Source organism: Lissotriton helveticus, chromosome 6, assembly GCF_964261635.1.
Source record: "Lissotriton helveticus chromosome 6, aLisHel1.1, whole genome shotgun sequence".
Taxonomy (NCBI): domain Eukaryota; kingdom Metazoa; phylum Chordata; class Amphibia; order Caudata; family Salamandridae; genus Lissotriton; species Lissotriton helveticus.
The window spans coordinates 1,464,918,091-1,464,932,741 of NC_136067.1; the positions used below are offsets into that span (position 1 = coordinate 1,464,918,091).

At 43.5% G+C, this 14,651-nt stretch overlaps 1 protein-coding gene across 2 annotated transcripts in view; it reads left to right on the forward strand.

Annotated features, from left to right (window-relative positions):
• LOC144763557 (MFS-type transporter SLC18B1-like) overlaps positions 1-14,651 on the forward strand; it is a 664,439-nt gene that overhangs the window by 394,689 nt on the left and 255,099 nt on the right. For both annotated transcript variants that reach the window (XM_078649273.1, XM_078649272.1), the window contains one exon: positions 11,502-11,597. In XM_078649273.1, the coding sequence (XP_078505399.1) occupies positions 11,502-11,597 (96 nt within the window). The remainder of the gene's footprint in view (positions 1-11,501; positions 11,598-14,651) is intronic.

Here is a 14,651-nt window from a genome sequence, read left to right on the forward strand (position 1 = left end):
GGTACTTAATGTGACTAGGAAACCTGGGTTCAAATCCCAGATTGCTCCACATGTTTAAATTAGATGATCTATGTCAAATCAATTAACTTCATGTATCTACTTTACATGATAGTGAACTTTGAGAGCACTTTCAAGTAATTGAGTTCAAGATGGATCATGTACAAAATCTCACTTTCATATGCTTTAGTAGCTTTAGTAGCTAAGAATATTATTGCCCATGATATACAGGACACCAGACAATTGGTTCCCTTTGTTCACTCATGGTGTTGTAAGGAGGGAGGATTAATAAATGTTGTACAGTTCATTTTGAAAAATTCACATTTCAAATTCATGTTGCGGCAGTGTTGTGATCTAATGTACTAAATTGAAACACTCCTATATGTTTAAATATGCACTTTCTACATTTTAAAATCTTTATCATGTTCTTACGTTTTGTTAGCTGTGTAATTTACGTTACAAATATTTTGAATTTCTTCATGTTCTTTGGCAATTGGGGATTGGCCAGATCAGTAGTTCAGCTTGGCTCAACTGTCAAGGCATTTTAAGACATGGGCAGTGTGGGCAATTGCACTGGGTACAACCTTCCAAGGAGTCTGGCTCCTGCTCGTCCTACACAAGCATCACTAGTGGAACATTGCCCCAGCACCCTTTTCAGGGGTGGATGGGGGCTGCTTGTTCAATCACTTGACAGTGCCTCTACTCTTTCTGGTCTCTCTGCTGAGGCTCCTCTCCTGGTACGCAATACTTTCCACCACTCACAAAGGACCCAATTTGCCTGATTTTAGGAATGGTTTCCCCTTCTTTATCTGGTTCCTAACAACTACATTTTGGATTAATTGCTGTGGATTTGCATCTGATCTTGACTTCATGTTGCTCTTTAATTCTCTTTGTCTGGTGGTCGCTGCTCCCAGTTCAGAGATAAATACTGAGTGCCTGGCAATCACTGCATAATGCTGCAGACGGGCCTTCTTGATGCTGTGAGACTACAGGCAATATGTGGCTATTTCAAATCCTGTCATTAAGTGTGAAACCGTCACTCACACAATCTGCTGTGCTTCATTTCTTTAAACTCCAGTGAAGGGTAAGTAGAGCCAGATGATTTTGTTCAACCTGTCTAAACTAGCAGAAGGTGATAACGTCACTTAGCTTAATGTTTCACAAAGTGTTTTCCAGCTGTTTTAAACTGTTTATAATTATTATCAAAATGTTGCTTTTCTCCAAGAAAGTCTGGGTAAATTTGGATGAATACAATGGGCCACTTCCCTGATGGCTACTGATGCAAACTATGTCTTTGACACAAAGTCAAGAATTTCTCAAATGTGAACATGAATACCCCATGCCCAGTAACATATTGCCTCTTGATTAGTATAAACACATCATATATACTGATGTTTCAGCCCAGCCTGCTATAGACATTAAACACCAATACTCAGTGGCTTGTGCCACCGAACACGGTGTCATGACGGCTGGAAAATTCCATCTTCAAGAAGCTTTTACACAGTCCCTAGGGGACTGCACGGTACAACTGGCTGAACTAAAAGCATTGATTCTGTCGCTAAAGAATATGGATCCTGAATTTCCCACTCTAATAGTGTGTTATTTGTATTACTGTGTCCAGTCTTTTAATGAAAACTTGCATTGTTGGCTCCTTAATGGATTCAGAGACTCAAAGGGAAATACTATCAGGCACAAGCTCCTTTGAGAAAAGTTGGCACAACTTAGACAGTTTTCCACAGGCTCATGTGATACATACATTGAGTCATCAGCATGTTAGAATACACGTTGTAGGGAATTTGTTGACTGATGAAGCAGCCAAATCTGCAGTTAAGACTGCTACAGTCCTGCGATTACTTGTCCTCCTACAAGGGTAGATGAAGCTATCATGGCTGCAATCAATGTTTCCAGCTACTGCACCCCTTTACCTAAAAAATAACCAGCAAAATATTGCTACCACTTAAGTGCCCAAAATATTTCTTTTGCTACCATCCCTATGGTGGGTGATTGTGTAATTCCCAATCAAGACCCCAGGCTAGAATAATCAAAGGTGCCCATGAGGGTGTAATGTCAGCCCATGCTGGTGTGGCGGCCACAATTTCTTTACTACAAAAGCACTGCTGGTCTGTGCAAGCAGACAAAACAGTATGTTCTTAACACTTCCGAAAAAATAGAATGCTCCGCCGTTGCACGCCCACCGCAGACACCCTCGTAGTTTCAAACAAACTGCTTGTACCTAGATAATTGTGGTCCTCCAAATTTGGATGTTGCATTTAAATTAATTCTACTTGCTGTATATTCTTACTCCAGATTCCTAAATGTGTGGCCACAGCAATTGGCTGACGCTTGCACTATTATCAAATATTTGCAAGACTACCAGGTCCCCTACCGCTGTGTGACAACTTTTCAGCTAAGAGTGGCATCTACTAATCTCAGAGGACACCATTGTGCTCACTCTCAAGATGCCTGAACTCTCCCTTGGATGTTAGGCGATTGGTAGCCCACCCTAAAGGTTTTGCTACATGTGGGCTACATACCCATGGGAAAACCAGTTTGGGCATTGGTCTCTACTCTCTGATTCCGCCGCCTTCCTGTCTGCCTGAACAAAGGGCCCCACAGGAGTTTGATTGCGGTTTGCCCAGCAAAGGCAGCTTATCATTTGAAGCTCGCCTTTTGGGGTAACACCTTTAGTGGCTTGCTGCGAAGGGGAGGTAACACCTCACCTTTTAGCAGGCTTCTTTTGTTCCTAAGTGTAGGAGCTGTTCACATGACTCGCAGGAGGGCAGAAAGCTGCCTGATGGCCAGTGGCTATGTTAGACCACTGTACAAACTGGGACATAGAGTGGCAACTTTCTAGAAGTTGCATTTCTGCAAGTGACATTAAATTCAGCTGGGCATCAAGTCGGGTTTAATGGCACAATTTATTTGATACCTTGAAGTACCCTTTTTAGGAGTCCTATTCAGAAGTTAGGCTTAGTGGTCAGCTGGTAACTCTGTGTTAGCAATGGAGCTACTAACACCCTCCACAGCAAAAACAACAATTTGGAAGTTTTGCTGTTAGGACATATATAAAAAATACGTGTCCCACCTAATAATATACAGCTCCCTGCCTCAGGGCTCAATGAGTCTTCCTTAGGGGAGAATTAAATATTTGGTTAAGGGAAGTGGTGACTTAGCCATTGGTTTGAATTGCAAAGTCGAACTAGCCGTGCTAACACTGCTCTTCCAGTCTGCAGTGGCAGGCTGGGAGCCATTTTGTACTTTGTCACACACAGGGTGGCACAATCAGTGGTGCAGCCCTGGATAGGCCCTCTGCCTTACATTGCAGAGGTACCCTATACTAGGGATTTATAAGTAAGTCAGTCTCCCCCAGTTGTGGTTACCCAATTCGACATACAATTTGTTATGGGTTAGAACAGTGGCACTGAGGTCTGGATAGCAAGCCTCAGTGCACTCTCAGAGTCGAAAAACCGCAGCGAGCAGTCCAAATGGGGCAAAAAGTTGGGGGGGGGGGGTCTGCAAAAAGCCTTTTTCCTTACAGTGTCAGATTAACCTGTGATCTGTCTGTGTTTATTTAGAACAGCCTGCTACCCATCTGACAGAATTGTGCAAAGATACTGTCCTCTGGTGTTAAAGGGGATTGAGAAAAATAAATTAATCTAGTTAGTGGCTTAATGGTACTTAATGTGACTAGGAAACCTGGGTTCAAATCCCAGATTGCTCCACATGTTTAAATTAGATGATCTATGTCAAATCAATTAACTTCATGTATCTACTTTACATGATAGTGAACTTTGAGAGCACTTTCAAGTAATTGAGTTCAAGATGGATCATGTACAAAATCTCACTTTCATATGCTTTAGTAGCTTTAGTAGCTAAGAATATTATTGCCCATGATATACAGGACACCAGACAATTGGTTCCCTTTGTTCACTCATGGTGTTGTAAGGAGGGAGGATTAATAAATGTTGTACAGTTCATTTTGAAAAATTCACATTTCAAATTCATGTTGCGGCAGTGTTGTGATCTAATGTACTAAATTGAAACACTCCTATATGTTTAAATATGCACTTTCTACATTTTAAAATCTTTATCATGTTCTTACGTTTTGTTAGCTGTGTAATTTACGTTACAAATATTTTGAATTTCTTCATGTTCTTTGGCAATTGGGGATTGGCCAGATCAGTAGTTCAGCTTGGCTCAACTGTCAAGGCATTTTAAGACATGGGCAGTGTGGGCAATTGCACTGGGTACAACCTTCCAAGGAGTCTGGCTCCTGCTCGTCCTACACAAGCATCACTAGTGGAACATTGCCCCAGCACCCTTTTCAGGGGTGGATGGGGGCTGCTTGTTCAATCACTTGACAGTGCCTCTACTCTTTCTGGTCTCTCTGCTGAGGCTCCTCTCCTGGTACGCAATACTTTCCACCACTCACAAAGGACCCAATTTGCCTGATTTTAGGAATGGTTTCCCCTTCTTTATCTGGTTCCTAACAACTACATTTTGGATTAATTGCTGTGGATTTGCATCTGATCTTGACTTCATGTTGCTCTTTAATTCTCTTTGTCTGGTGGTCGCTGCTCCCAGTTCAGACATAAATACTGAGTGCCTGGCAATCACTGCATAATGCTGCAGACGGGCCTTCTTGATGCTGTGAGACTACAGGCAATATGTGGCTATTTCAAATCCTGTCATTAAGTGTGAAACCGTCACTCACACAATCTGCTGTGCTTCATTTCTTTAAACTCCAGTGAAGGGTAAGTAGAGCCAGATGATTTTGTTCAACCTGTCTAAACTAGCAGAAGGTGATAACGTCACTTAGCTTAATGTTTCACAAAGTGTTTTCCAGCTGTTTTAAACTGTTTATAATTATTATCAAAATGTTGCTTTTCTCCAAGAAAGTCTGGGTAAATTTGGATGAATACAATGGGCCACTTCCCTGATGGCTACTGATGCAAACTATGTCTTTGACACAAAGTCAAGAATTTCTCAAATGTGAACATGAATACCCCATGCCCAGTAACATATTGCCTCTTGATTAGTATAAACACATCATATATACTGATGTTTCAGCCCAGCCTGCTATAGACATTAAACACCAATACTCAGTGGCTTGTGCCACCGAACACGGTGTCATGACGGCTGGAAAATTCCATCTTCAAGAAGCTTTTACACAGTCCCTAGGGGACTGCACGGTACAACTGGCTGAACTAAAAGCATTGATTCTGTCGCTAAAGAATATGGATCCTGAATTTCCCACTCTAATAGTGTGTTATTTGTATTACTGTGTCCAGTCTTTTAATGAAAACTTGCATTGTTGGCTCCTTAATGGATTCAGAGACTCAAAGGGAAATACTATCAGGCACAAGCTCCTTTGAGAAAAGTTGGCACAACTTAGACAGTTTTCCACAGGCTCATGTGATACATACATTGAGTCATCAGCATGTTAGAATACACGTTGTAGGGAATTTGTTGACTGATGAAGCAGCCAAATCTGCAGTTAAGACTGCTACAGTCCTGCGATTACTTGTCCTCCTACAAGGGTAGATGAAGCTATCATGGCTGCAATCAATGTTTCCAGCTACTGCACCCCTTTACCTAAAAAATAACCAGCAAAATATTGCTACCACTTAAGTGCCCAAAATATTCCTTTTGCTACCATCCCTATGGTGGGTGATTGTGTAATTCCCATTCAAGACCCCAGGCTAGAATAATCAAAGCTGCCCATGAGGGTGTAATGTCAGCCCATGCTGGTGTGGCGGCCACAATTTCTTTACTACAAAAGCACTGCTGGTCTGTGCAAGCAGAAAAAACAGTATGTCCTTAGTTGTAACACTTCCGAACAAATAGAATGCTCCGCCATTGCACGCCCACCGCAGACACCCTCTTAGTTTCAAACAAACTGCTTCACTGCTTGTACCTAGATCATTGTGGTCCTCCAAATTTGGATGTTGCATTTAAATTAATTCTACTTGCTGTATATTCTTACTCCAGATTCCTATATGTGTGGCCACAGCAATTGGCTGACGCTTGCTCTATTATCAAATATTTGCAAGACTACCAGGTCCCCTAGCGCTGTGTGACAACTTTTCAGCTAAGAGTGGCATCTACCAATCTCAGAGGACACCATTGTGCTCACTCTCAAGATGCCTGAACTCTCCCTTGGATGTTAGGCGATTGGTAGCCCACCCTAAAGGTTTTGCTACCTGTGGGCTACATACCCATGGGAAAACCAGTTTGGGCATTGGTCTCTACTCTCTGATTCCGCCGCCAGCCTGTCTGCCTGAACAAAGGGCCCCACAGGAGTTTGATTGCGGTTTGCCCAGCAAAGGCAGCTTATCATTTGAAGCTCGCCTTTTGGGGTAACACCTTTAGTGGCTTGCTGCGAAGGGGAGGTAACACCTCACCTTTTAGCAGGCTTCTTTTGTTCCTAAGTGTAGGAGCTGTTCACATGACTCGCAGGAGGGCAGAAAGCTGCCTGATGGCCAGTGGCTATGTTAGACCACTGTACAAACTGGGACATAGAGTGGCAACTTTCTAGAACTTGCATTTCTGCAAGTGACATTAAATTCAGCTGGGCATCAAGTCGGGTTTAATGGCACAATTTATTTGATACCTTGAAGTACCCTTTTTAGGAGTCCTATTCAGAAGTTAGGCTTAGTGGTCAGCTGGTAACTCTGTGTTAGCAATGGAGCTACTAACACCCTCCACAGCAAAAACAACAATTTGGAAGTTTTGCTGTTAGGACATATATAGAAAATATGTGTCCCACCTAATAATATACAGCTCCCTGCCTCAGGGCTCAATGAGTCTTCCTTAGGGGAGAATTAAATATTTGGTTAAGGGAAGTGGTGACTTAGCCATTGGTTTGAATTGCAAAGTCGAACTAGCCGTGCTAACACTGCTCTTCCAGTCTGCAGTGGCAGGCTGGGAGCCATTTTGTACTTTGTCACACACAGGGTGGCACAATCAGTGGTGCAGCCCTGGATAGGCACTCTGCCGTACATGGCAGAGGTACCATATACTAGGGATTTATAAGTAATTCAGTCTCCTCCAGTTGTGGTTACCCAATTTGACATACAATTTGTTATGGGTTAGAACAGTGGCACTGAGGTCTGGATAGCAAGCCTCAGTGCACTCTCAGAGTCGCAAAACCGCAGCGAGCAGTCCAAATGGGGCAAAAAGTTGGGAGGGGGGGGGTTCTGCAAAAAGCCTTTTTCCTTACAGTGTCAGATTAACCTGTGATCTGTCTGTGTTTATTTAGGACAGCCTGCTACCCATCTGACAGAATTGTGCAAAGATACTGTCCTCTGGTGTTAAAGGGGATTGAGAAAAATAAATTAATCTAGTTAGTGGCTTAATGGTACTTAATGTGACTAGGAAACCTGGGTTCAAATCCCAGATTGCTCCACATGTTTAAAATAGATGATCTATGTCAAATCAATTAACTTCATGTATCTACTTTACATGATAGTGAACTTTGAGAGCACTTTCAAGTAATTGAGTTCAAGATGGATCATGTACAAAATCTCACTTTCATATGCTTTAGTAGCTTTAGTAGCTAAGAATATTATTGCCCATGATATACGGGACACCAGACAATTGGTTCCCTTTGTTCACTCATGGTGTTGTAAGGAGGGAGGATTAATAAATGTTTTACAGTTCATTTTGAAAAATTCACATTTCAAATTCATGTTGCGGCAGTGTTGTGATCTAATGTACTAAATTGAAACACTCCTATATGTTTAAATAAGCACTTTCTACATTTTAAAATCTTTATCATGTTCTTACGTTTTGTTAGCTGTGTAATTTACGTTACAAATATTTTGAATTTCTTCATGTTCTTTGGCAATTGGGGATTGGCCAGATCAGTAGTTCAGCTTGGCTCAACTGTCACGGCATTTTAAGACATGGGCAGTGTGGGCAATTGCACTGGGTACAACTTTCCAAGGAGTCTGGCTCCTGCTCGTCCTACACAAGCATCACTAGTGGAACATTTCCCCAGCACCCTTTTCAGGGGTGGATGGGTGCTGCTTGTTCAATCACTTGACAGTGCCTCTACTCTTTCTGACCTCTCTGCTGAGGCTCCTCTCCTGGTACGCAATACTTTCCACCACTCACAAAGGACCCAATTTGCCTGATTTTAGGAATGTTTTCCCCTTCTTTATCTGGTTCCTAACAACTACATTTTGGATTAATTGCTGTGGATTTGCATCTGATCTTGACTTCATGTTGCTCTTTAATTCTCTTTGTCTGGTGGTCGCTGCTCCCAGTTCAGAGATAAATACTGAGTGCCTGGCAATCACTGCATAATGCTGCAGACGGGCCTTCTTGATGCTGTGAGGCTACAGACAATTTGTGGCTATTTCAAATCCTGTCATTAAGTGTGACACCGTCACTCACACAATCTGCTGTGCTTCATTTCTTTAAACTCCAGTGAAGGGTAAGTAGAGCCAGATGATTTTGTTCAACCTGTCTAAACTAGCAGAAGGTGATAACGTCACTTAGCTTAATGTTTCACAAAGTGTTTTTTTCAGCTGTTTTAAACTGTTTATAATTATTATCAAAATGTTGCTTTTCTCCAAGAAAGTCTGGGTAAATTTGGGGTGATGTCCTTGACACAATGCCCAAGAGCCTCAATTTTCTATTGAACAAGGGCATAACGTGTCACTTGAATGTAGCATCCCCAGTGTCAGCCTGCTGATACCTCGGGATCGGTTCGCTGCACAAAATGGGCCCCCCTCCCAATCGCCTCAATTCTGCTTTCTCTTAAAGCACAGAATGAGCTGATAAAGTGGGGGAAGGAAAGGATGGGAACAGCAGAGAAGAAGACCTATAATCAAATAACACCATTAACAATAGTTTATCTCAGAGTCGCATATATTCATCATTTTTCCCTATGCAAATACCTGTAAAATAATATAACTGTCATCGGTGACGTCTGTCAAACACATATGTATGTAGATATATCTATGTAGAACATGGAAGTCTGTTTTAAATGAGATATATGAATTATGATTGTACTGTGAAAACGAAAAAAGCAACAAAAGATCTAGAATTAGAACAACATAACAGTCTTCCTTTTGTTGTTCCCTAGTAAAATATTCTGTGACCAACTCACATTGAGTGTTACCCACTCTAAGAAAGCTCCTGCCAGGCTTCGTAGGGGAGGAGAACAAAACTGCACTCTATTGGCACCCCCTGTTAATTGGTAATAGCAAAACAAGCAAAGCAAATTAATTCTCCTGTAGCTGAAGGCTCTTGATATTCCTCTTACAAGAGCTCCTAAACATACTTCATAGTGATCAGATTTACACAGTTGTAAAAAGCTATTTTATTCCTCATAGCTTTATCTGTAAACCCCAGGAAAAGTATCTTTCTTTCTTAAAACTTGTTTGTACTATTGCAAACAAAACACAGCCTAAAAAATGGCACTTTATTTGGAATTCATTACCCTTCTGAACTCCATTTATTCACACAGAATTAGCCCTAAAGAATTGTTTCCATGAAGGAAATAAATAAATACCACTTGAGTTTATTTCTCAAAACTTCTTTGTTCTGTTCCAAACATAACACAGCCTCAGAAATCGCACTGTATTTGTAATTCATTTCCATCCTGGCCTCTCTGTTTATCACACAGCATGAGCCCCAAAGAATTGTTTCCATAAAGGAAATAAATGCAATACAACTTGAGTTTCTTTAAGAATTGTTTCCATAAATAAAATAAAAGAAAATCTACTTGAGTTTCTTTAAGAAATGTTTGCATAACTAAAGAAATGAAAAGCAACTTAAGTTGCTTTCAATTTAACTTCAATAAATCCATAGGTCACCTGAAAGGGCAGACTACCCATTAATCAATCCTTAACATTAATTCATTTCAGCTGAAAACACTGCTGTGTCTCTTAGGATTTCTAAGAAATACAAAATAGAAAGAAATTGAAGGAGAGCCATGGAACCTTCCACAAAGGATTCCCCTCACTTAGGAGTGATGCAAAACAAAAAGTTCCAAAAAAGGTGCAATGGCACCCTTACCCCACCACAGATGATTTATCCACTGCTGAGATCCATGCTGAAGAAACAAATAATCTACAACACACTGTGGGGAAGCATGATTTATAGTCCAGCCTCTCCCACACTTCCTGCTGAGGCTATGTCTCCACAGCATCATGGGACATGTAGTGTTCCGTGTTCACATAGGATTATTCACCATTTAAATAATCAATACTCCTGACTCCTGTTTGTATATTATCTGTGGTGATAGGGTGAGCTTTTGTTTAATCAAAGTTAGACTACCCATGTTTACCTGTGTTCATTCTTAAATGCCCAGGCAGCGTTCAATGTTCGGAGTGCTTTGGACGTGACACCTAGAGGCAATCACATATAGATCATAGTGAATAAATAGTGTAATATAAAAAAATGAAAATAAATGCACTTATACAATAGTGGGGTATGGTCGCTCCCTGGATGTGTCTGTAAAATTGGTCTCTTGTCCTGAATATTTGTCCTGAATTGCAGTCCTTTCCAGACTTTGCCTCCATGCCAGGTGATCACCATAACCACTGGTCGGGGGATGACACCACATCATGTAGCACAAGAGGAGTTCAAGTGTGATTACTGCCCCTGCCTCAGTTTTCTGGGCTAGACTCATAGAGCGTAGCCTACACGTTCAGAATCCAGCTCACCCACCTTCTCTATGGATTGGTGTACTTTTCTCATACTAGCTGTAGAAGGCGGTCCTAACCTGATCTTTGGAAGAAGTGTGGTTAACCCAAAATGAAACACGTCTTCTGGTAACCTTTCAGTCCATTGATGTGAAACTCACTGAGGAGTTCTTTTGGAGAAAGGGCCTGAGGAGGAAAGACCCTCTTCAGCCAGAGACCTGCTAGGTCAGTTCCCTCGGTGACCGGAATTACATGTTCCCCCATCTGGTTGATAGCGCACAATGATCAAAGGCCCTGCACAGAGAACGGTTATTGGTTGCCAAAAGGGAACTCAAAATTGCAAATAAGAGTGGCTGAGAACTGCCTAGAACACCAGTTATATTCATTGTGTATGTCCTGATGAAAGTGTTTCATTGCAAGGGACAGAGACAACAGAAATAACCATGAGTTATGTACAGTTCCTTATCTCTTGTTTGCAGAACGTCGATTATCATTGCCGATTTTACATGATTAGTATAATGTTGAAGTTGGACATAACATGTTCACAGAAGAAAGGTTGCTTGCTATTTTGTTCTACCCTTGCATCACGCCTGACTGAGATGAGCGTAGGTGATTCTATGTTGTTTCTGTGACACAGCCATATAGTAAGGTCTGACCTGGCACTTGCACATCAGAGCCCATTGGCAGACCATATGAGTCACATGCATAGCTTTTTCATTATTATCAATCTCTTTATGTTTTGGCCAGTGCCTAAAGTCGTCATCTGATCAGAAATAATCACTGTTACTTTTCAAGAAAAGAAATCAAATTTGTTAACTGTGGTGTTTCCCACTTGTTTTTTCACAGTGTGCTATGGCTGTTCGTCTTAACACTGGTCATTCTGGGCATTTTTCTTGGGCTGTCTGCCATTCCTATCTTCCCCGAAATGCTTTCGTGTGCATAGTAAGTAATACATTGTGTTCTTTCTGTGGTTAAACCGTTACATTTAGAACACTGTCAAAGTGTTTCATTTATTAACGTGATGTTTTCTCCGCCGGGTTTCGCAGTAGAAAGGTTACTAAAGGCCGCTCAAACAGTGTGATAAAGTAAACTAACATGCAACAGATGTGTTCTAATTGGTCCACGTCATATCCATTTATTCTACTAGTCCTTTGCCTTATTTATGCGTGTATTAAATACATTGAAACACATTGTAGTCAAGGGCTCAGGGGATTGGCCTAAAAGCAAAGGTCTTTATGGAAATACCTGTAGTAAAATGTAAGTAATTGTCTGATCTATACAGTATGAATGTTAATGTTCACTTTAACAGCAAGGGGTGAAGGATTCTGAAGGAAGGTTGTTCTACCCTAAAGGAGTTGACAGTATCAAACGCCTAATGGTTACCAGGGAGACCCATAGGCAACAAACCAGGAAGATGGAACATTATTGTTTTGGTAGTTGTTTACAAGACGTACGGACAATTTGTTTTGTGTATATAGGAATGAAGTCATCCTGCCAGCGTTTTATGAGTTTGGTCAATGATTGTGAACTTGAATTGTTGACATAGACGTAATGTAGACTTCATGGATTAGATGCAACATTTTTTTCTGCATGACTCTAAATTACGATGGAAACGACTACAACCGTTGGGAATGTTCTAAGGCAAATGAGTGATTATGTACAGGGACTGCCTACCACGGGTCTGGTGGCTCAGTGGACTAATGTATCTACTGTAGGGACCTGTATTCGACCTCGTGGTCACAGGTTCAAATCTTGGCGGGTCCATCCAGCCTTTTATCCTTCTGAGGTTGATAAAATGAGTACCATTAAGTTGAGTAACAATAAACATCTGTCATTCAGCGCCAAGATCCCATTGATTGAACGTGTGCTTTACAAATACATGTTATGTTTTGCTACTCTATGTAAACAAGCTCAAGCCCACCAGTGAAGAAGCTGTTTGGACAGGTCTTAGAGTCAACATTTTTTTTACAGTTTTTTGTTACTATAGAACTTATTTGGCTCAAGACCTTCAGAGTGTTTTATATGAGCACAAAATTGCATTACATAAGGTCAGAATCTTTTTTTGGGGGGGGGGGGGGCGTGGCTCGGCAATCCAACATGGCAGACGGGCCTTAGCAAAGGTCCCGTAGCCTGCTAATAATCCTTCAATAATCCTGCCGCATCTGCCAATCCTACCTATTTATAAGCTACTGCGGAGACCAGAAAAACTCACCCGAAACATATTGAGGGCTCCAGAGGGTGCAACACAGTGATTGATGCTGTAGAGTGGCAGCTTGGTGAGCGGCCCTGATACGGCGATGAGGCACGCTTTGCGGAAGACGAGCTGCTGAGATACCTGGACGCCTGCTCGGCAGAGGGCTGTGGGGGAGGTTACGCCCGACGCGGTGAGGCTGCTGGTGGCGGCACCTGGGAGTGTGGAGTCGGCTGTTCCCGGTCGAATCCAGCCGGTGGTTCGGTGGTCGGATCGGGGCGCGGCGTGGAGACAGCCGGGTGCTGTGCTGATCACCCGGGCCCTGTTGCGGAGCGACTCCCGCTCCTGGCCATCCCTGATGGGCACTGCGGACAATGGTTGTGAGGGTGCCGGAGCAGAGGGCGGCTCCACATTCTGTGCCAGATCTGGAGAGGAGACTGTTGCTGGGCATTGGCGCCATCTGGCTGCTGCCGTTTGGGTGCCAAAACCCTACTTTGGCGGCTGCAGCCCCACCGATACTGAGCCGCCTTGATCCTGCGGTGTGGTGGGAGGTGGACGCACCCCCACTTGAGTGCCAAGAGGCCGCAAGAGACACTCCTGATCCGCCTTCTGTCTTGCGGCCTGTCAGGGCCTCGGGGGCTAGCTCGAGCCACGGTGTACATTGCCCACTTCCCGACAGGAGACGCACTTGGAGCTGTGGTGGCTGGAGGGAGCTTTGGACGCGCATTGAGCCCCGTGCTGGCTGCGGGGGATATTCGACTGGCCCCCCTGTTGAGCTCTGCAGACAGGCTTGGAGCGGGGCCCTTCCCCACCCCCCTCGCTGTTTCTTCCCGCCTCTGGGCTTCCTGGTGCAGCTGTGGCGGGGTGAGGGGGAACCCCAGTCATTGGCCTGATATTGGGCCTGGACACACACTCCTTTTTGGCAGTCTCCACTGAAACCACACAGACCACTCCAGCGACCTCCCTACTGTGGTGGTATTTGATTGGGTGGTTTGTAGGCACCTGCTAGGGGATGTGGGGTGCACGGCTCGCAGAAGCGGTCGGACTAGGTGCGAGTCAGCTTGCGGATGTGGCACTCTTGCCTGGCTGAACCCCCCATGTAGACCAGCCAAACAGATCGAAACCAGTGATGTTGCTCTGCGCTGAGTGTGAGGGGCTGGGTCGCTTTTTGGCTCTGCACTCATAAGACTTTCTAGTAAATACATATACAGAATGGCTAAGGATAAGCCACCGGACCTCCCATCTGAACAGAGCACAATGGATAAATATACTGGTGCGGGGTCCCCGGTGCTGACTCAGGGTGTCCATGAGGCAGGCCATGCCGGAGAATGCGGTACAAAAGGGGGTGGTGATGGACGGAGCATCTGAACCAATCAAACACTCACACCCAGTCAACAGATCTGGGTTTAATCCATCACCGTTCTTTAGCCCACTCTGCCAACCCAGTTCAGACATGGCCATATGCAAATCAGTCTGACCCTGTGCCTCATGGGAACAGTCCAGCCCGAACTGCCAAGCCATGCCTTCCCTGGACCGGAAACAAGCTTCCTAGGACCGGTTTCTGTCATTCCAGCCGTCTTCAGCCAGGCTAGCTTGAATCCAGTGGCAAAGTGAGCAAGGGACTCACGTCTGAGCATACCCTGCCAACTTGTGGCGAACAAAGCGGTACAAAAGGGGGTGGTGATGAACGGAGCATCTGAACCAATCAAACACTCACACCCAGTCAACAGATCTGGGTTTAATCCATCACCGTTCTTTAGCCCACTCTGCCACCCCAGTTCTGACATGACCATATGTAAATCAGT